The sequence below is a fragment of the Lathamus discolor genome, chromosome 13 (genome assembly GCF_037157495.1).
Source record: "Lathamus discolor isolate bLatDis1 chromosome 13, bLatDis1.hap1, whole genome shotgun sequence".
Lineage (NCBI taxonomy): Eukaryota > Metazoa > Chordata > Aves > Psittaciformes > Psittacidae > Lathamus > Lathamus discolor.
The window spans coordinates 9482510-9506502 of NC_088896.1; the positions used below are offsets into that span (position 1 = coordinate 9482510).

Sequence of the window (23993 nt, forward strand, 5' to 3'; positions counted from 1 at the left end):
AAGAAATGATGGAACTTTGGGGAAACAGAAGTGCTTTCTTCCATCATGTCTTCAACCCTATTATTTTGGTACAGAAGACCATCATCGTACCAGCCTAATGGTCATTCATAAGCTCAAATAACTCTGCTGAGGCAAATGTCTTGTCACCAAAAAAATGGGATACTGACTTGGTGACATTGCTATAAGGTGAGAAACCCTTAAACCATTTTAATGGCTTGGTTTTGTTGGGGGCTTTTTGAGGGGTAGGGTGTTCATAGGTTTTGGTTTCAGGTTTTTTTCCCCCAGTTTCGGGAAACAAAATGACAGACAGTTAAGTGTAAAAGAAGCAGGAAGGCTGTTGCCTGGAAGGGGTAACCCTTGCTAATTTTTATTACAGCTCATGCCAAGAGAAACAGTTTTATTGCACTTGCCTGTTGAGATAGACTCGTTTTTCTGTTAGCTGACCATTGCCATGGTTTGGATCTTCATAGGGTTCATTCTGCACCACTTCCACACCTTCACCTCGGTCGCTCTGCTCATGGCTATGCTTGCTTATCATGTACAGCTGGCCAATTCTGTACTGTAAATCAAAAGCAAAAACAATGTATTGACTTTATGTAATAGACGTGTATTCAAAAGCCAATGTCATACAATGGCACAATGGTATGTGCAAATAAAAGGTAGCTCAAGGGCAAAAGCCAGTATTTTGCAGCTCCATTTAGACCTATATAGGAGTCGAGGTCCCCCCATTGGCTTATTAAGTCCAAGGTGTCACTTGTGAAAAAATAACAAACCCCATGTGTATACAGACGTAAAGAGTCAGGACAGTCCTTTATTTTAGACTGCATTTCTAAGTATATAAGTGAAGAATAAACAATTAATCTGCTGCTTCCACGTGCGGACATGTCAGCGGATTTTAACCAGTGGGTGAACTCTAATAGGTCTGTGGGACACGGGATTCTCCTGTCATGCCAACAGGATGCTAAATAATGAAGCCCTGTAAAAAGATATGTGATAACTATTGCTAGTTCACAGAAATAGGAGTGCTAGAAAAAAACCCATGTAGACTCCAGGCTGTTTGAAAAAGAAGTTGGAGATGAGTGATTTGGCAATATTATTGAGATTAATTTAAGCACTTAAATGATCCTTTTTCTATAGACTCTCCAGTTACTTACGAAGCCAGTCCCTAGGAGAGTTGACCCAATGCTGCTATCATAGGAAAATAAACTTGCATGGGCAATTGATTTTTCTCTCAGTATATCTGCATCTACAGCAGGGCTTTGGCCTTCAGAGAAATATAACAAAAAGTACATCCTTGAACCTTCATTAGCAAAGATTTCAGAGTAAAATTGTACTTTTTCATACATGTTCTGGTCAGATATTTTGTTCTTAAGTCCTTTCTACACTCCTGAATGTACCACAGTTCTTACAACTGTCTTTGGACCTAATTTCTCCATTTGGATCCTTCTCTCCCCCAGAGTAATTTATTTCCGCATATATGTATCATATATATATGCTGATCACTTCAATCACATCAATCACATCAAACACAAAGAGCAACCTGTTAATTTAGAAAATGGCTGAGCTACTGCTCAAGCTGCCAAGTACTAGCTCAGCATAAGCAAACAAAAGCATAGGAACAGTCCAACCTCAGAAAACGAGGAGATTCTTGTGGTTATTACATGTTGTAAACAGCAATCCTATCACATACTTTTAAAAGCCAAAAAAGCTCTAATCAAAAGAGCAATTAGCTGGGAAAAGAACCCCAAACCATACAGACCATATTAACAACTGCCAACAAGGCAGTCTGACTAAACAAAATGATAAGGATGGGCTCCTTACAGAATTTCTGGAATTCCGCGTAACTCCATTTCATTCCCCTGCTGCAGGCAGGCCACAGGGACCATTCTACCTGGACAGGGATTTCCCTTCTCCTGGCACTGAATGGACACCTCCTTCCTCACCAGCCACACACTGGGACAGAGAAGCAAATGATTTACATCAAAAAAGTCTCTTTCAGCTGAGAATTCCAAAGTACTAAGAATGCCTCAAGTTTATATAAAGGTTCTTTAAGGGCAAAAGGTTGCTCTAGAGGAAGGGTGATGTAGCTTGGATCTATTTTCTTTTCCTCTTATCTAATAAGGTAATTTCAGTGAGTTTCTTTCCATTATTTTTCCTCAAACATCTCCCCACAGTGAAGACCAAAACCCACTCTGAAAACTTGTTTGAACTAGTGAAAAAGAGGACTAGAGGGAAAAATGAGAAAAGAGACAGTAGTCACAAAGCCGTCAAATGTCATATGGGTCAGGCCAATTAACTGTGTGACCCCTGTAACATCTGCAAAAGATCAGTAAATCTCTACATCTATGCACATTGGAAGTGCCTGGAAATTTCGGTGTTACTTATGCTCAGAGTGTTTCTTCCTCTGCTTTCTTCTCATGAGAGAGAATTGATTTATTTTTTTTAATTAGAATGATCATTCTTTCTCTTTATATCCTATGTGACTTTGGAGAATCCACTCTTTCACTACCAGAAATGTTCCTAAGTTATTCAGTAAAATGGTAAGTGGAATAATGCTATTTAAACAATTTGCTGCTGGCACAATCTCATGTCTATATATTCAGCTTTCTCATCCCTGGTACCTCTTTCACACAAAATGTCCTCAGTTAAGTGATAAATCCTAAAACTCTTTTTCTTGCTAACCCAGTTATCTGCCTTAGTCTCTACTGAATCCTTTTTTAATCCATCTCATCATATTTGAGTATTTTGTCTTAGACTTCGAGGCTCTGAAGAGCACCATTCCTCACACACACCTTTCAACTAGTTCCAGGAGAATTCGTCTTCTCTTTTTCCCTAACAGTAAATGAATGCATTGGTACACAGGCAAGGCAAGGTTTGTGGACAAAAGGTAGTGTATTTTATTTGATCAACTAGTACAGTTGAGAAAAGGATAACTTTCAGGCCCATAAAGCTGTTCTTCAGGTCTGAAATCAAAGCAACGTACTTCAAAGCTGAATGCAAGCTGAGAAAACATGCTTTGCCTTTAATTAGATATGTATCAATTAGACCTGACAGTAAAGATACTGCCTGTGGAGTGATAAGGACGTTAGAAAAGAGGAAAGGTGATAAAGTGCTTATCTGCTAATGGAAAGAAAGAGATCAGTAATTTATAGCCTGTGGAATATGAAAAGGGTAGGTGAGGAGAGGGGAGAGGAACTACAATTTGCCATAAAGCCAATATTTCTTTTGAGATACCTGCTGAGATTTTTGCTGTGCCATGAAGTTATGACTTCTAGTTGCCATGGACATCTCTGGAAAGCACTTCATAATTGCACATATCACTGCATGCTTTGATTTCTTACTTCTGTGTAGTCCTTAGCAATTTTGCTCTCAGTTTTAATGGCCAAATACAGACATCTTAGTTTCTGCTGGTAATGTTGGCTCAGAAGAATCAAGATGAGTGTACGGTCACGCTGACACCTAATAATGGGGCTTTACTAAAGGATTCATTTGGTCCAGCATCATGAATCAGAGATATCCACCTATAACAACATCATGTTTTGCTAACACAGACTGTTGCTCTTTCACGAACGCACACTACCATAAAATCACAAAGGCTGTAAATCCACCTGAGCACCTGGTTAAGAGTGGGTAGCTGCACACCCACTGCACTCCTCATATGATGATCAGTGCTGTCAAACAGAAATTGCTTTACAGATGTTGCACAACCAGTGCTTAAAGAAAGGTTCTACTTTTGTGATGTGACTCAAAATCACACACACCTCAATTATACCTAAGATCTGACAGAAGGTACCCAAGGCAGCTCAGCGTGGTGCTTCTCACTTGGAAGATGCTGAGGAAAACAGAAGGCACCACCACTAGCACTGGACAGCTCTTCTGTAGGAATCTACTGCTGCTCACCCCTCCCTCGGCAATGACTTTCCATACCTACAGATCCAACACCAGTCAAGTGGAAATATCCACCTTTCATAACTAGTGAAATGACTGCACTGCCTGCTTGAAAGCAGTTCTTTTTACAAAAGAAACATACTTTGACATGTCCTTTTAAGCAGCTAACTCAGCTCTCTTGGGCGCTGGTCATTTGGTTTTATCTGCTTCATAAAATTTTAATCTACCTTTCAGAAATTCCTGAAATTTAAATGCCTGAAAAAGTCACAGATTTTTCTAAGTTCCTACCAATAGTGTGGAAAAATACACTTTACAGCAGTAAACACTACTTGTTATTCCTGTAAGGATGAGCTGACACGCCACTTTTACTTATGTTGCTCCATCACAATCTGAATTCCTGTGTTCTTAGCTGTAAGGTACTGTTTCAAGGAAATCAGTAAAATTTCATGTAGTGGCACCTGATCTGAATTTGGCTCTTGAGAAAAGCTCTTTGTTTAAAACCACTTCAATTTAATATGGGGAAATGACCTTAATATCAAAGGAAGCACTTCAATAAACAACTGCACTGCATGTGGAGTTCTGAAGATATTGCTACCTAGTGGACTCATCTTCTCAACTCCTAATGAGCAGACATTGTCTCAGTGCTGACTTCTCTCTTCCTTCAACAGGCAGATGGTGTTTGCCTATCGGGGGTTTATTCATGCAAAACCCAAGGTTTATGTTTGCAACAGCATAATGATGGACAACCTGATTTTGTTTAAAATTATAAATGAGACCAGAGGCACTTTTTTAGTGTTCTTGACAGGAGGGAAAAAAAAAGGAAAAGAAAATAACAGGGAGTCCACCCTGCATACCCTTTATTTGCAGAACTCCCATTGTCTTCAGCAGAAGCTGCACAAGAAATCTTTGTAGAGACATGTCTGAATATTTTTCAGCCTGACTGATTATTGCTGAGTTTTTTAATCTAGTGCTAGTCTTGGAGTACAACCTTTCCAACTTTATGTGGAACGTGAAAGTAACATTCTCTCAAAGGAGAAATTACTCCACAGCTATTCATAACCTGAAATTTTTATACCATTCCTTGCTGTTCTTATCTGAATGCTCACAGAAAATGTAACAGATTTCTTGTTGGCTTCATCTTATATGGCAATTCTCATATTCAAAAGAGTTGTTGCACTTTTTCATCTACATTTACTTTTCTGTAACTAAACTAAACCATCAGGGATGGTGCGGCCATTTCAATTTCTGCAATTTACTGTTCTAAGTCAGTAGTGAGATCCCTCCCTGCAGTTAAAAGCTGGAGTCCAGAAGATGCCAGATGTGGTTTATACCTATTCAAGGTAATGACTGCTCAGTACACTGCATTTTGACAATGGAAAGTATTTCTCACACAGTGATTCATGCTTAAACATGTCAGTGGCATCTAGTCCTGACCTCAGAAAACTGCAAAGGTAAAACAGGAAAAAAGAAGAAAACCACCACCAGCTAAAGTGAAACAGATCTGTGCTTATGCACAAATGTGCTCCTTAACAGAGGAAGCTATAAAGAGCAAAATCCTGTCTCTACTGATGGCAATAGGTGTTCTGTCACTGACCTCCATTTAGTAAAGATTTTCTTCTAGCAAGAAAATATAATGAATCGACTTCATCATCAGTTGCATCTGTCTAGCTACACTGAATCCAAGGACATTGATTACGGCAAAACACTAGCAATTTTATTAAGGAATTCTGATTTAGGGAATGCTGTCTCATTAACAGAAACAATCTTCAAACTGACTGATATGCTTCTGATTTATTTTCAAGTCACAGCCTTTGGAGGACTCTGTTGGAAAGCATTATTTTCAGGTCTTAATGAAGACCTAAGCCCCACATTGCCATAAATATGAGAAGTTTACGGTTAGATATTGAAGACAGGCAAAGAAAGCATTAATCTTACTTTATATTTGATTAATCAAAACAGAAATCAATACCTCAACCTTAAAAAACATGTTTGTGACAGAACAGGGAATTTAGCCTCAATCTAGTGATTCCAGTTCAGTGCTTTTACCACAAGACACACCTGTAATGTTTTTGAAGTTCTAAACAGTAATTACACAGAAGTGGTTTCTCTTATCGCATTCACCGACTATAAATCCTTCATCCTATTATTGTTATTGTGAAAAGGGGAAGTCTCAAATGGCCTCATGCTCATCGGGAGGTTGGGGCAGATCCCTCACCCTTGGGCACTCACAGCACGGCTGGTAGAGCACCAGGATTGTGCCTCAGATCCCCTCACTTGGGCAAAAGATGATTCACAGCTATTAAGAGTAATTCAATAAAGTCTTTTCCAATACAAGCTCCAGGTTCTGATAAGGTGATCTGTTTTCCTTGTTATTAACATTCCTAGATTGGTTTTAACTAGCATCCAGGAGCGTGTTGATGTTTCACGTATTGGTAGATTTGTATTGAATCAGGTTTTTGTCTTTCGATTTTGTTTCAGATGGATTTGGCTTTCAGAACTATTACTTTGTAAGCAATAGAAGTGTCTCCTATTAATCACCACCTCAAGGTTTTACTGTAGGACATGGCTGTGAAGGGAAATCAGAGTTGTAGCATTGCAGAATTAGAAAACTTTCTGCTATTCAAATAATCATTCTCTTTGCCCGGATAACCATGAGCAGGAGGAAAATAAACTCACTGTAAATTCAAGCTTAGGAGTCTGTCTTATGTATGTAGCACAATTTACCAGTGGGAAGGCAGCAGTTTGTATTTCTGAAACAGTGATTTTCCTGGTAAAATAACTACAATGTGGGCTAGGGTCATGTGAAAGAGTACTGCTGGGTTTGACTGATGGGAAAATCTGCAAGGAAAGCATGAATATAAACAGAGGATGCAGAAGGGATGTTCTGCTCCAGTGTAGTGCCTTGTGGAGATACCCAGCTACCACTGAACTGCTATTAAACCTCCTTTAGCCTGCCTGACCAGCAGCGAGCAGTCTACACTAACACATTGACTTCTAGTTTCCAAGCTACTTAGAGCAAACCAGGCCCCTTTGCACTGCGCGCTCTTTGCCATGTAGAAATAGCTGAAGTGCAAAGTAAATTTATGAGCTGTTATGTTAAAATGGTTGTCCCTGAGGCACAAAAACACACTCCAGAAGCAAGGGTAGCCTTCTAAGTTATTGTCTTCAACTGCAGATCTATTTGGACACACACAAAAGATCAATCAACCTTCTGAAACAATAGCATTGACACGTTACAAGAAGGAATAACACCCAAAATCTACATGACTGACTTTATCTAATTACAGATTATTAGTGAGGTGTCACAGTTACGTGAGTGCCATAGTTCCAGGTGTGACTTTATCTTTGAGTTTAAACCTCTTAAAGGTGTAGTTGCTCTTGAAAACCAGTTGTAGGAAGAATCTGAATTGAGCGAGGCAACACAGAAAAACCCAGCAGTGAGAAAAACGAGCACAGAGCAAAGAGAAGCCATATGAGAAATCAAGATAGCACTCACTAACAACCAGGGGGAGAAATAATAGATGTAAGAGAATTAAAGTGAAGTATTTCAAAGGGTTATTTTGTCTACAGATGATTTTATGGGATTTATGCCATTACTGCTCAGGACAGTGATCTGTGTAAAACTTCCTATGCCAAATAAATAGTAAAGATTTAATTACTGGCAAAATGCTGTCCCTATTACAGGATTTCCATTGCTTCAGCACAGCACAAATGAGGGAACCGACCTTGCCTGGGCAGTAATTTGCCTGTCTAGTAGGCCTTAGACTAAATTGAAACTAGGATGGGAAAGCACAGAATGAGCTGTCAGGAAAGCAACACTACTTTCTGAACTAGCAGACAACAAATGGTTTAAAGCAATTTAATTTAAAAACCAGCCAGATGAACAAGGTCTATAGAAAGCTTAAGCAGGAAGGCTGTAGTAGCAACTATAAACATCTAGGTCCTAAAATCTGCACGGAAGTATGATGCACTGCTGTGATTTGAGGCCCTAGAAAATCATGCAAGTCATTTAGTGGTAGAATGTCACTTTACCCTAGTAAAGAATCTGACTAGTTAAAGTTTAGGGTTTGGCTTGAAAGTTTTCTTTTCATTAATTCCTGCCTGCGCCCGTGGTTCACAATGCACTACACATCTGCTGACTTGCATCAGCAGTCCTCTTTAGCATTGCCCACACCCATGGGAACATGCTTTTGTAGCCTCACAAACAAACAGTTGCGGCAGGAACAGTTCGCATGCTGTGAAGTGCAAGTCTTCCTGCTTTCACGTTTGCTTTGCCTTTTCAAGGAAGAAATTACATCCTTCAGATACTTCATCTGCTTAAATTCCTGTGAGTGACAGCTCAGCAACAACACACTGCACGTTCAGAAAGACAGCATCCTCCCCTAGTATTTTCAGCTAAAGCAGCATGGCCTGCTCTATGAATTTACAGCTTCCTGGCACATAATGGCTTGCAACGTGCAGGAGTGATACTGAAATCAAGAGGAACAGGTCCAGATCTGTGGTTAACAGGTGTACAATGAAAATTAAAATAAATGAAAATTAAGTTGCACATTTTCAGCTTTCATGCAAATGCTTTGCCAAATATAGCTCGTGTCCTGCTCCAATGGCAGTAATTTCATGTTTCCACCCCAGCTGTGCTATTGAAAAAAGCCAGCTGTTTACAAGCTCATACAATTCTGAAGAATCAGTTTTTATTAACAATATTTTACAGTGAGTCAGCTGGTTACATTTTTCAACCATTTACACTGTGTGCTTCCTACATAAATACCAGTAATATTCTATTATTCAGATTTATGAAGATACATGGATTTCCTACAAAGGATGCATATACATTTTCATGAGGCTAAAATGCCCTCTGTTCACAAAACCAGAAAGAACAGCTAAAAGGGACTTACTGTGTGGCTTGACCACTTACAGCCAGTTTGTCAGCAACACATCCTGAAACACTTCTCATCTACTGTTCGCTACTTACAAGCACCTGCCTTTGGTTAAGCCACAAACACTTCATGCCTTATCTGAAGCTTATTGCTTCTCAGGCACAATTTACTTAGCCTTACAGTGCAAAACTGGATTGATATCGATCATGCTATTGATGGTTTTCCTAAGTCAACACCAAAGCATATTTTATTTGTTAGCCACTATTCATTCATGAGATTGTAGTCACATGCACCTACTCTATACACAGGGTGACATGTGAATCTGTTCATTCGCAGTGACATTCTCCATGGATTAGTGACGGTGATGGAGAAGCTTGTGAAAGACAGCAAAAACCCTGATGTGGCTTTCTATTAAAATAAACAAGATTGGGGGGGGGGGGAAGAGAAGAAACTAGTGTGCATGTACATTAAACACATTTTTGTGGGCTAGAGAAATGAAGTGCTGTGGACAGCCAGACCATGCAATACATCACAGGGCTTGAGCCTCAAAGCAGAGTTTGAACACTGAGGTTAACTCCTCTCAAGTACAGGATGTTTAAATATCTGCATGTTTAAATGATGTTTAAATTATTGCTTTTAATTCATCTCAGTTTAAGCTGGGAGTATTCAGACTTGCAAATATCCTTTGACCCATTCAAACAAGTGCATAAATGGACTTAGGAGTTCGGGTTATCTCTAACCATAAACAGACCAAACACGTGTGCATCTACTCATACCTTCAGAAATCATTTCTCTCTCTTTGCATGGGTTATGTCATTTGCTTAACGTTTAAGTAGAACTTCTTCCCCCTCAGGCTTCTTCTCTCTAATTACTCTTCCTCAGTAATTACTCATTTTGTGACTTAGAATAATCTCTCCCATAGCAAAACCATCAGCTTTCCAGTGCAGAGAATATGATGCTTTCAGAGAAAAATTGTGCCCGTCAACTTTGAGTTTAGAAGCACCAAAGAGACTACAAAGGATTCCATAAACTTTGTCAGAATCACAGAGGGGAATAATCCTGCAATCACATTTTTTGGCAAGCAAGCTCCTTATGATGCATTTTAGGCAGTAGAATTCTGCTTACAGATATGAAAAAAGAACATTGTGGGTATACAACCCACAATGAGAAAACCTGAGTATCAGAATTTAGAACTTACTGTTTACAAGCTGAATGGGACAAACCCAACCTGCCTTCTGATACCTTAGCCAGAAGTGAAATTGTTTGCTACCTCCAGTGAAGCAAAAATATACTCACAGTCCAGAACTTTTCGTGTAGTTATCACAAATGCTTCATCTTACTTTCTGGTCTTCTAAAATAAAACTGACCTCAATTCGATTTTACTTGCTTTATGCCTGCATCCTGAAGATAAAAATAATGTTAAACACAACCCTGTGTCTGCAAATAGCTGAGGTCACTCCTACATCTCTGTGCCTAACCTAGAGATCAGGGTGATGAAGACATTATGGTTATCTGAAGTCATCTATGAAAGGAAGTACATGAGAGCAAGGCTTGAGTTACATAAGAAGGAAATGAAGACATACTTTCCTCCCCATCCCCAGATTTATAAAACACTCTGAAATCTCAGAGCTAATACCAAAAGATATATTTTTCCCATTTTAGTTCATTAGAACAAACATTTTCAAGTTAAGAACCTACCCTCTAAGTCTGCAAGTGACAAAAACACCCCCAAACACACTGAAATAAGTCACTACCGTAGCAACTTACTCCTTTTGCACTGATGCCTTTTTTTTGCATAATATAATGCAGCAAGTACATTTAGGGTAGAAATCTGCCTGCTTGCTATTGGTTTATGGAAAAACAAAACTGCAGCCAAATAAACTCCCGGGCAAGAAACTTGAAGTTTGCTGCAGAACGCAATGCGACTCTGACATCTGTGAGTGCACATGCCAGCAAAGGGAGGATGCTCGGGACAAGATGTGCCATCTAATGTCTGTGCCTGGGCTAATCAGAGAATACAGAGCCTTCCATTTAAAACTTTTCCCCCTTGAAGGTACAAATACTTTTACAATACACAGATGAGCAGAATTCCTGCTTTCCAGCACAACAGAGAACGGAAGCTCTTACGTAAGTATAAGTACAACTTCCAGGAAGAAGCACATTCCTGACTAACTGACAGACTCCAAAGCCTCCAGATCAGACATTCTTTCAATACCACATGAAGAATGAAAGGAGGATGAAGTCAAGGAATTCCTGCCAAGGACTCTATATGCTTAATTCAAGTTTATCATAATCCAGAAATGCAAAGCTATGTGGTGTCCAGATGTTTCTGACAGATGGTGGCACAGCATTAAGCATTCTACCAGTGCTTGTCTGGTTTTACTGACCAGTGTCAGATCCCAAACAAATCCTGTAAGGAATGTGACATAACAAAACACTACCAGCACCTCCTCTGGAACTGTACTTGGAAACGATATAGGGGGAGATACAGAAAACTACAGCAAAGCTGCAGATTTTAACTAACACAACAGAATTACACAGGTTCATTTTACTTACAAAGATTAGAGAAAAAAAGCTTTTACAATACGCTGTATCTTTATAGTGCATGGATTTAAAAAATCCTGCTACTGACATCTCAAATGCTGTAATCTGTCATGTCCACTTCTAAATGTTGTATCTGCAAAATGCCAGTGAAAACTTTAAAGCTGATATCAAAGCAATGCATCCTGTCTGCCATAACACGATACATGATACAACATCATTATTCTGAGGAATCCAGTAAATCGAAGGACTGCAAACCAACTTAACAATTTCACTAAAATCTTAAATATTTATAAGGACCCAGGCACAATCCCTCAAAACTTCACACGGTCAAAAAGACATCATTCCAGCATGCACACAGGGAGGTAATCACCTTTCCCTAAGGAAGTTACACATACTAACAGAGTTAAAGTGATGATGCTTGGGGTAAGTGGGACAGAATTTCTTGGGCTTATACTGCAAATAAATACCTATATTCTGCCTAAAATCTTCTTGCACAAGAGCTGTAAGCCATAGCTGGCAATCTATCAGTGAAGCTATGCAGCCTGTAATAGAATCCAATGCTACAAATGGAGCCTTGACAATATACCAGGGAACTAAAATCTTGTAGGATAGATATTGCTGCTGTACCTCCGCTGGATACCAGCAATTGCAGTAATTGACATTAGCAACAGCAAACAAATGAGCAGCTCCTGGTTCTCTGCTGGCCTGAGCACCCTTCTGAAGTAGCCTGTATACCACAAGTAACAGAGAAAACAGTTTCTCAGTACTTGCAAGTGGGAATATCTTTTTACTGCAAAGAATTTTCTCTGGTGTTCAAACCTTCTGCAACAGGGAAGTTTCTAAAAGGCCACTTCAGCTGGAACAGATCCTGTTGAGTTCAGTGGAAAGACTCCTGTTGACTCCAGATAGCTTTGAACGTAAGTGAACAGACAGCTTTTCTGCACTTGCTACTCCCAAGTTAACCACTTCCTCATTAGTTAGAGCCAGCTGCGTCATTTGGAACCAGTCCTTTGGGTATAAAAGTTCATGGTGTACAGTAGCACCAGGGAATAAAGCTGAAAACCATAACAACAGAATGTATAAATAGATAAGATCTCTCTATAGAGGACCTGGTTTTCTGCCTCCAGGCCTTCAAATTACAGCAGAGTGCTCCGAGATACTCACATGATTACAGTCCGTGCAAGTACTGCTAGTATAGACACGTGTTTAAAGTGGAAAACATAGAGCTCAAATGCATGCGACTTAGAAAAAGCTGGTTTTGTACAAAAGATGGAGAATTAATCTGGAGCATTCTGCTGTAGACCTCAATAACTGAAAAATCACCCAAAACCCCAAACCAAACCTCCCCCCCCCCCCAAGAGCTAAACAAAACCAAACCCTCTCACCATAGTCTAAAAATACAGTTAAAAGATGTCATTGGTTCTTTTCCCGCTACCCCATGGCCTTCTACTACCCAAACAAACTCTCACCAAGTCATTAGTTCAGGCTCAGAGGGAGGAAGTGGTTGCCACAATGGCAACCCAATGAGAGCTCTTTGTCTAATACACTTTTTATAGCATGGAGAAAGAGCAGATAGCAAGAACACAGTGGTTGCACGCAGACATAGCGTCCCTTAGCTCATCATCTCCTTAGTTGATAAACTTTCTACTTATCACAGAAATAAAGTATTCAGACAAGTTTATAGAACGCTTTGACATATGTTCTGTGGCTGTAAATCATTCCTCAAGAAACACAAAAAGGTATAATTAAGGGAAAAGATGGAAGAAAAGATGAAAACATGAATGAATCTCACTACAAACTGGCCTCCCAGGTCAGTCAGCAATCAAATTGTAGTCTAGCATACCTTTAAATGGATGTGGTTCAGTCAAACATTCCTAACAGTATATAACAGCATTACTTTTAAGTGCAAATGTCACTTTTATACTGTTTTAAGATGTTCTTTATTTCTGCAGGCATGTGACAGTGAAACATTTTTAGGAAAGCATTTTTTATTCTAAAAACTTTATGAACTACCATCTTTATTATGCAGATGATGCTAAACCTGCATGTGAATACTCAGTGCTTCATTCTATAACTCAAAAGTAAGAGCAAACGCATGCTGAAGCACTTCCTAACACACTTAAGTGCTCTAGTGCTCAGCTTCTCAGGTTGTTTTAATGTAAATCTCTTCCCTGTTTGAAAACTTTTGGGGCAGGAAGAGGCAGAGGGGATGTAACAGCACCTACAAAGTGTTCCCAAAACAGGGAAATATGGAATGACATACTTTAAGCAGGGCCTGGGGTCTGGAGCTTGAGTAAGAATATTTTAGACAGTTCAGAGAATAGTTTTAATGAGAGCTCCTGGCAAATTGTTATTGCAGGATCCACTTTCCACCACTCATTAATGTTTGTAATACCCCATTCCTCCCTCTCTCACATTCGCTGCACAGAACGAATACATACAAGGAATGTTAATGGTTAATTACCCAACTCTGAAACCTACATTCTCTATTTCTCTTTTTCTGTTGTTGTTTTGCCCTGTGCTCAGCGTGGACTGCACAATTCTCCTGAGAAGCAGATAACCATCTGGGCAGGCTGTGAATTCCTCACTGCCATGGCTGAACTGCCATCCAGCACCTCCAACTGACAAATTAAAGCTACACAGCCGAGCAGGCATATTCTTTAGTTTCATCTTGCTCATTAGGATCTGATATACCTGCTTCCCAATGCTGGATTATCAAAGCCAGTCCCTGCCACTGCAGACAAGGCTTCTTGAATCTTTTCCTCTATCCAGGCTGCATACAAGTAGTTAAACCCAAGTAAATTAGTGTCTAAAATTCTACTCTTTGATTGAAAGGACGGTAATGAGAAATTTGCTGTCTTAATTGGTCACAACTGTCACTGAGAGCCAGCTATCAGTTTGGCTCTGTGGGAAGCTTGCAGTGTTACTTCTGTTGGAGCCAAATGGTTGTCTTGCTGTGAGCACAAATGCTGACAAGTAGGGCAATATGTGGGAAGAAATCTGGCACTTCCAGTGGGATGTGTGCGTGCACACAAGCAGTTACGGGTTTGTGTACTGGAAGTGTATCCTCTAGTTGACTCCACTAAACCTGTCATGTGCCCATTCACTTATCATGATCCTGAATAGCTCAATAGCTCTACCTAATATAATCTGGATGTCCAAACAAGTCACATCAAAAAAGCAACCAAGATACATAAATTACATTACTTAATAAAGAAAAAACACCCATGGTGTCACAATAAAGTAGAGCAGATAATGCACTGATCTTAAAAATCATATTTAATGCCAAAAAGGGGAAAAAAAATCAAACAAAACTTTTTGATTGCAACTTGCTTCTTTAAATTTCAATTGCCAAACCCAGTAAATACTATTTAAAAATATCTAAGAAGTTTAAAGTGAGGCCTAAACACAAAAGAGGACTTACTGTTGCAAAGCAAAGTTAAGTTCACTTAAGGAAAGGAAAGACACAAAACTGCATTTAAGGCTGCTGGATGACAATACGCTGTTTTCATGTCATTTTCCCATGGCACTCAGTGATACCAAAGCTACAGAGGCCGAGAAGCATGACTGATTATTGCTTTATTTTCTTTGTCCTTCAATAATTTCTAGCACATAAACACATAATGACCATCAACAGAAGACAAAAGCTGAGATCTGACAACCAAATAAGCCTTCCAAAAGGGCAGAGTGTTTAATGCAATTTAATTCAGTGAAGGGTCAGAGCTGCTCTTTTACATCTCAGAGAATTCTGAGAACAAATAGATTTGTGTTACAGAACTTGATTATAATATGTGGAAGGGAGGAAATGAACGCCAGAGTTTCAGCCTTGGGTTTGTGTTTGCTAGCTTTTCCTGTATTACCTGGCTATACTGCCTGAAACACCAGAGACACAGCACACTCTTCTGCAGTCACAAGGTTTGAATTTGAGGCTTGCTACTGACACTGTTATTCTAGTTCGTCACTCTGCAACAAAGACCTGACAACCCCAACTACCTGACAACTGACTTCCCCAGGAATGACTAAAGATTCAGTCCTATGAATAAATACCTATAAAGGATCAAGTTTACTAGTTTCCTTTTTTTTTTTGGACCTGTAGATATGAAAGGATAATTCAGTAATTTCATTACATCAGGAACATAAAACCAGCACTGGTTTTCCACTTACTATTAAAGGTAATCAAGCAGGGCTGAAATACTGTGCTCCTCTGCCATTCCATTTTTAGATTATTTTCTTCCCTACCTATTGGTGAGATTCGTATCACAAAACCAACAGCCTTTACAAAATGGATGCTTTTATCTTTGCAGCTGAGGTGCTTGTGAAGTCAGGGTGACGAGAAACAGTTTTCTGCGTTAGAGTACATTTGCCACGTGATTAACTGGAAGATGCCACTGCGGTATTTCTATTTCATCTCTGTGAAGACATGCATTGAGGGCAACAACAAAGCACAATATGCACTTTTACAAGCCTAGCAACGCAAGCAATCCCAAAGGGAAGCTTGCAGAGACATGCTTGCCTCTCCACTCAACCGCAGATCAAATGTTTCACTGAAGCCATCTGACTGACATTTCTCTTTCCAATGACAAGAAAAAGTGACATTAAACAAACTCTCAGGTTGCCATTGGATATTGGCTTCAAAATCATTTTCTAGACGTCACATCAAGCTCATGGAAACTCCTAGAACTGCAATTCCCACTCAAGAATACAAAACCATGAGCAAAATGCAGTATTTTATCCTTTCAGAAATACATTAAAACATAGAAGAAATTAATCTTAAATGTCTCAGATAACACCATCAGCTTAAAGATCTGTAAAAATAACTAGTGAGAAGCTCAAAGAAGTGGAACAACCTTGGATTTTCCTGAAATGAAAGATGAGACGTGTTTTTAGAAGGTTATATGAGGATGATGTTTAAAGAAGATGAGATTTAAGGGGGAGCAAATAATTATGAAACAGTATGAAAATAATAAAAATACAGACATTTACTGCAGTGCAAGCTCAGCATGGGCTGATTTGTTTGGCTCACCTGCTCTGTACTACCATGGCTAGATTGCAGCCTCACACTTGCAGGTGTAGACAACTGACTGCAATACTGCACTCCCAAGTGTGCCTGTATTCTTAGCTCCTTCTTAACTTTTGGTAACTTTGACTTCTGTATTAGTATTGTTTTGAACGAAAGATAAATGAGCTTATAACTGAAGCCAGATAACTACTCTTACCTCCTACTCATCTGAATTTGACTTGAAGATGGTCGCTGTCTTTATGAATCTGGCCCAAAATACCATAAGCAGCTGGCAGTTTCATGTAGTACTGCCCTGACAATAACTCCAGTGAAGCAGGTTAGTGAATGTGTTGTGTATTTACCAGCTCTACTGTTTATATTGCTATCAACGATGTTGATACAGTAGCAGGTCATTGCCAGTTAAGCAAAACACAAGTTTATGTTACCATCAACTATTTATTTTACAATTGACATGGGCAGTATATTGTGTAAATAAGTAGCAGTGTTTTCCTGTTAACAGAACTGTATTTAAAGTTTACGCCACCAGCAATGGTAATATGAAAATGAACCATTCACACTGAAGAGATTTATATCAAGAGCGTAAGCAGAGAAAGTAACAGATTACCTATCATTAAGCATGCTGACAACTTCCATTAGAAGAGACTGTTCTCTTGTTGGTAACAACTCTGCTAAATTTTAGCTGCATGCATCTACTTTAGGCTCAGAAAGCCACAATCAGAATGGCTCTGGAATGTGTAAGAATAATAGTAATTATTAAATTAAACATAATATTTATTGTATTGGAAATAAGTGCTGTAATTTTTTTCCTTTGGAAAGCTCTCATGCCTTGAGTGGGCTAGAAAAAGGACTTGAAATTCAGCAGACATGTAGTCTTTGCATAAATACTTATGCTATTCTGATGAAAATATACTCATATTTAGCCCCTTGGCTAAATATAAACCTTCAAATTCAAGCTTTTGCAAATACAGTCCATATTCTCAACAGAAGCTCTTCAGAGCTTTCCAGGAGAATTATCAAAATACAGGTTTTTTCTTGCACACTCTCAAACCTCTCACAGATCCTACTATACATAGGATACATATTTTCCGTGTATGTTATCACACTTATTTCCCTATTGCTTATTCTCTTCTATCACATGTTATTACGTACCTTTAAAATGATTATTTTATCTACTACTCCATTACCTCAAGGGCAGAAGTCTGTGCAGTGCATCTCAAGGTTCTAATACTGATAATAGAGATGGGCACTCACATTAGGCCGTATGATCCTGCATCACATGGTGCCCCTGCTCCTTGCAGGGGGGTTGCATTAGATGACCTTTAAAGGTGCCTTCCAACCCAAACCATTCTATGTAGCCAAGCTTTTTTTTCCCCTCAGAATGTTTTAAAAGCCCCAAAATAATTATAAACAAAAGCTATCCTTAAGGAAATCTTACCAAGCCAGGCACTCAGAACTTACGGGAACAGTGATGGATGGCTTACTGGATATTGGTGCCCTTGTGTACATAAACACCATGGCACAATTAAATAATCATGTACCACTTTTCCTTCCTCTTTGAAGTCGCTGCATACTAATGTAGATGATTTTACAGAGGGCTTCTGCTTCATTTGCTGAAGAGCTGAAAAACATACTGGAAAAGGAGAACTGTGCCAGCTCAAGGTCATATGAACTGAAGAATCCACATCAGCGCGTGTTCTCTGGGCATCACCAGCACAACAGCTCCCAGTTGTGATGCATAAGGATGAGAAATGACAGAAATTAAGAAAACTAGGTAAGGCAAATTGCTTAAACCCAAATTCTTCACAAGCAATTGATATCCCCTTGTTCCTCACCATCTAGGTACCCCACGTGACACAGATCTGATTCAAACAAATGCTCAATATTTACCAGCTAGCTAAAGTAAATGAGAACTGTGTTTTGAATGGGCTATATAATTCTACTTGAAAAATCAGTTTCCAAGTGTTAAATATTCAAAATAAGCTAATATTTTCAACTCGAAGTCTCAATGCAGATGTTCATCATCTGTAAAATTAGAAAATTTGCTATTTTATGAAAGTGTAATGAAAATAAATTGATTAATGTTTAGTAAAACATTCAGACACTTAAATGATAAGCAGCACTCAAACCTATAAGAGAGTGATTCTAACTTCAGAGATGGGTAATAAATCACTGAAAAAGACAACAGAATTCTATAATGAGACAATGGTGTCAACTTGAGCACTGCCCAGCCTTGCCAGGAACCAGCTTTATGAAAAAATAGATCCAAAAAGCTAAACTGTATGGGTAATGTTAATTTTGGCACCTCCTATTTCTAAGTGCTTGTCCTTGAACCCTTAAATAATAATTATTAAACCAGTCTATGTTGATAATAAATGAAATCATAATTTGATTGCTGTTCTGCAACCCATGATAAAAGACACAGGCTACTGAAATCTTTGTAGACAGGTTGCCTATGAACACTGAAATGGGGTGGCAGCTTGCAGAGGTGCTTTTTCCTTCTTCCTGCTTTTGCTGCCCCTTTTTTCTCTTTCCTTTTGTGGTTCAATAAAAGCGTTCAGCTTTCACTTCTTATCTTTTGGATGTGTTATATTCATGCTACAGGAAACAAACAGCAGTATTTTGGTTTCTTTCTCTAAGGAAGACATTAATTCAGAGTAGAGTAAGCAACAGCAAAAAACCCCACAAGACATCAATACGGGGTAGAGTAAGCAACAGCAAAACTTCATGTTTTAAATTGGAAAAGCAGCCAAATTAATTTTGAAAGCTTCTTCGTTGGAGGCTGAAAGGCTTTGTACAAACTTCATCCTGGAGTGATATTTTTGGCTGTAATATAGGGGTTTGTAATGGAAATGCTGACAGGCCCATAATTACGGAAGCACTAGCGGGCACCACTATAATAGTATATCAGATAGGCATAGGACTTAAATGCGATACAAGGTATCAAAAGATGTCAGTGTCTGTCCTCATTAAAGCAGCACTTAAAATTCCTTTTAACCTCCATTAACTCAAACCACGAATCTGATGTTCAGAAGGACATATACAATGGTACTAACACTTGCAATTAACGCATCCCCTTTAGTACTTCAAACTAAATTGAAGCATCATCCTAACTGTTTAAACTCATAGAAAATGCAAAAAGCGAGTAATAAGAACATTTCATTCTACAGGACAAACTGAAGCCATTTAAAGCAATATAAAAATGACACATTATTTCCTGCGTTCTGTAACATCTTAAAGATTCTTCTTATACCCAAATATGCAATGATATATCTGTGATGTAATTACACTTCTGGATACTGGGGGGATGGAGGGGGAGATTTATTCTTTGTTCACTGGATTCTTGTTTGTTATATGACTAAGACAACTGACAGATTTATATATTAGTATGAAATTCTTGATGCCTGTGCAAATTCCATGCATGCATCAAAAAGAAGATAAAGCCTGAGGATCCAGGAGGGTTGAATAAGATGTTTACAGCCAATATAGACTTTCATTTTACATTGTTAATCCCACCAAACCCATTCACTAAACTGGGAGCACGATCATAACTTGCACAGTAGTTTCTAGGCCTGTAGTATGTAAATCCTGCTATTTCACCTGCAGGTTCTGTGCTATATTCATGTTCTTTTTTCCAACAGATACAGAAATACTGCAGGAGGTTACCTTTGAATCACTTCCAACCACATGCTCTATTTCACGACTCCAACAAACCCACTCCTATTTCCTCCTCTGCATTAAGGTGCTTGAAAACAACAGAAAGATTGAATTTGCCTTTCCTGTATCTAGCCAGAAAATAAATTTTTGGGGGTAAGTTCTCCTGAACAAGCCCTTTTTCAAGCATGAAAAATACATTAAAGGAAAAAAAAAAAAGGAATTACATTGTGTACAAATCCAGGTATACAGCTCTTATCAGGTAAGGGAACTAACAAATGTCACATTCCACAGAAGCTTGCCTCACTGGAAATGGGACTGATGGTGGTTTTGATGACTAGGTAGAGAAAGAAAACATCTCGCTGAACAGAAAGTACTTTCCCATGGAAAGCTGGAATAGTACTATTTTGAGTAATGCCCTACTTAAACACAGGGACACCCTCACTCTGTCACTCACGCAAACGTGATTTGCATGTTTGGTGGCTTGTAATTCAGTCTCAGACTACAGTAACACCTTATAAAAGATGATTCATAAGATTATTATATTTGCATATTTCCCTATCACTGACAGTGAAGGCTTCCATGGGCCATCAGTCTCAGGACTATAGCCACTGCAGGAGCATGACCAGCAAACCAAAAAGGTCCCAACATCTATTGGTGTCATTCCTATTTGAATACAGAGCATAGCAGAGGCTGCTGGGATTCCTGCCTTTGTGTCATGGGAGGCTTTCATTTTCTGATGAGGAAAACAGATTTTCTCCTGAAAAGGAGAGGTTTTAAGATTTTATATCCACAGAAGACAATGGAATTGCCCGAGCTGAAGAACAGAGGTCTACATAAAGATTTTTTTTACCATTAACTCACTTGGGTAAAGAAGGTGAGGCAGCAAAGTAGTAAGTGCCAGAAAAATATATTAGTGTTCACCAAGCGAGGCTCATCTCTCCTAGAAGTCTCTTGACCAGACAAAAATCTGCTTCAGCCTGTGCCATTTTGTCCATATTATATACCATTTATCAAATCCTGTGTTCCACAATCTTGATAACAGTCCCTGCTCTTTGAATTTTCTAACACAATGGGGCCCTCTGATAGAGGAGAGTTAAAGAACACACAAAAGTGAATGTCATGAAAAATGACTTGTAGTACTTTGTGGGAGGGTAAGACAAAGAGCACTTGCTTGAATCATGAAACTAGGTGCGATTTTTTTCTGGCATTGTGTTATACAAATAGTAACAGGGAGCTCTTCGGCATTCCAGGAACTAAATATAAATATGTGCAACCTAGAAGTACATCTTCTTAATGCAAATTTAATGCGCTGTTCAAATGCTGGGCAGCTATTATGCTGCTATCAGCATTTCATTATGTGCTTTTGGTTTTCCTGATCCTGCTTCCTTCTGACCATTAGGCCTAAGAGGCACACCTGCATAAGGGTGAAAGATGGAAATATGTCAGAGCATGTTCTGCAGTGACTTATTTGGTTTCCCAAGGCCACAAGATTTTGACATGACAGTAGGTGATAGTCAGAAATACTACTTTCTTTCTATGTTAGATCTTACCTTAGACAATTCATTTTCAAGTTAGTACCTTTCTACTACAAACCCACCTGTCTTCATGATCATTTATAACACAGTTGGTATTAACTTGGTCCATTAATTATATTACAAATGTGTTTAATGTATTACTACAATCTGCTGACACCACAATTGAGGTAAATCTTTAATTCAAAACTCACAAGCCTGCAGACAGATAAGTTACTGCAGTGTCTTCTACTTTACCTAAAGCCAACGGCATTCTACAGAGTGCAGTTCAGTAGAGAATTTGTTTGGTGTTTCACACACAGCTCCTCATTCAGTGAGTTCTCTCAGGATTCTATTTTTGTATTCTTAATACAAAACAAGGGAAACTCCCACTGACTTCACTGTGAGTACAAGTGGACCTGAGAAGGGCACTAATCTCACTTATCAGCACACTATACGAATGCTGTCAATTAATTACAACCATATCAAACGCTTGGCTGCAGATAGTCTACACGGTGTGCTTTTCACTTACTGATTTACAGTCAGTGGGTGGAGGTTAGAGCAGAAGTGTAAGAGCAAATCAAAGTTAAACATGGACATGGAAATTTATCTCTGTTTTCAAGACTGCCAATTCTGTGTGCACTGGGCATGAACTAGGAACGTGGTGATGAAACGGCAGCAGAACAGGGTTTGCTACTGGCAATAACAAAGCCTGGATAAACAAGAGAATCATGCCTCATAACACAGAACCCTATTAGTTTAAATGATATGCATCCTACAGGAGCTAGTACCTAAAATAAAGCAAATGTTAATTCCTTTCAGAGATAAAATGATCAGAAGAGTTCGGCTCCAAATGGAAATTAAGGAACATGACATACTGCCAGCCAGCACTTGGCAAAACAACTTCTAATATAATATGGAAATACTGTTGTACACCACTGCCAAAAAGATTAATAAGCCCCCTGAAATTCTAGTTGTTAGCATTATTGCTAACCCTGGTTCCCTGCAAGAAGCAGTCCCTAAACAGCCAATGATTTCAATCGATAAGTATTAAAAAGAGAATCCTCTACCAAAGTTTTGTGCTTAAATGCAGCGGAAGCCCATGCTAAAAAGAAGTATCAGCTGGTAATTCTAATTGGAATTCTGCCTCTTTGCACTCATAATTAATTCAATATATTGTGTTGGCATTAAGTAAAAACTCTGTACTTTCACCCAGTAGGACAGGAGTTGTATTAATTTGCTTTTCATATGCTTTTTATTTGCTGTCATCAATTCAATGGATTGAACAGAAAGCTGTGAAAGAGCGGATGAGGGCGATTCCTATTACTCAAGGGAAAAAAAGAAAAGTGTGAATAGCACAGCTTGGATGTATAAATATAGAGGGAAAAGTTAACACAGCTCTAGTGAAGAGAAGTCATTTCTTAATCTGTCTCTGAAGGGGCCAGTGGGTAATGCAGACACAAGAGACCTACCTGATACAGGCCAATTCAGTATCAAAAGCCCATTTTGCCAAGGTCACTCTGCAGATATTCTAAAAGAAATGTATTTGCCATGGGATAAGCAGAAAGGTCCTCAAAAGGATGAACCATTCTTTAGAAGATATCATAAAAGGTAAAATAGACAGGTGATTTTTCTCACTGGAGAAGAGGACATCGGTGGAGTCCCAGAGGAACGTGCACAGGTCTCTAAGTGTTCAACACATTCATTAATGGTGGCAGCACATTCATCCACAACTTACTAAAAAAACAAATCCCCAGTGAACAATATATAAAAGGAACAAGTGATGACTTGAACCCAACAAGGATGGAAAGCTACATTTTTGCAATTAACCTCCTACAAAAAGGATTTAAAGGAGGGAGTGGGAGGCCTATTATACAGAGTACAAAGAGAACAAAGGAGAGAACATAGAGCAGAGAGGATACAGAGTTACAGTGATCACTTGCAGCCTGCGATGCTTAGGGAGCAACTCTTGATTAGATGAAAAGCTGAGTAACTTTATCTGATTGACCCCAGTGGCAATGGACACCTGGCACACCAGCTTAACATTCTTCAGTCCTAATTCACCACAGGGTCACCTCAGTGCATGCAAGATAGAAGAATTCAGGGATGCAAATTTAGGCTTCACCATGGTTTTCAACAGACAGAGGAACCACACAGCCCACAGTTTACCACTTCTTAGTACATATCATGCAGCTTTTGCTTCTACTTTAGGAAACATATAGATGTACTGCTAGGGACACAAGACTTAACAGTGTGAAATCACAGAGTAACATCTCAAAAGGTTGACCCAGAGGAAACAAGACCTCCCATTTTACCAGCGCGTGGTTCCTCAGGAACACAGTACACGAGCATTCCATCTTGGGCTAGTTATTTCTCATTCTTGATAATGGCACGCACCACCAGTGCCATCCCACCTTAAGGTAATGAGTAATTTGTAAAGTTGTTCAGAGCTTGCCTGAAAAAGATCCCATACTTAGTGTGTTAGAACGGCTTTATGTC

The 23993-nt window shown here is 39.1% G+C and overlaps 1 protein-coding gene across 1 annotated transcript in view; it reads right to left on the bottom strand.

The window, feature by feature from the left end:
- The window catches only part of PITPNC1 (phosphatidylinositol transfer protein cytoplasmic 1), an 80460-nt gene that overhangs the window by 39392 nt on the left and 17075 nt on the right, over positions 1-23993 (bottom strand). Inside the window, exon 2 of the mRNA XM_065693518.1 lies at positions 411-559. Coding sequence (XP_065549590.1) covers positions 411-559 — 149 coding nt within the window. The remainder of the gene's footprint in view (positions 1-410; positions 560-23993) is intronic.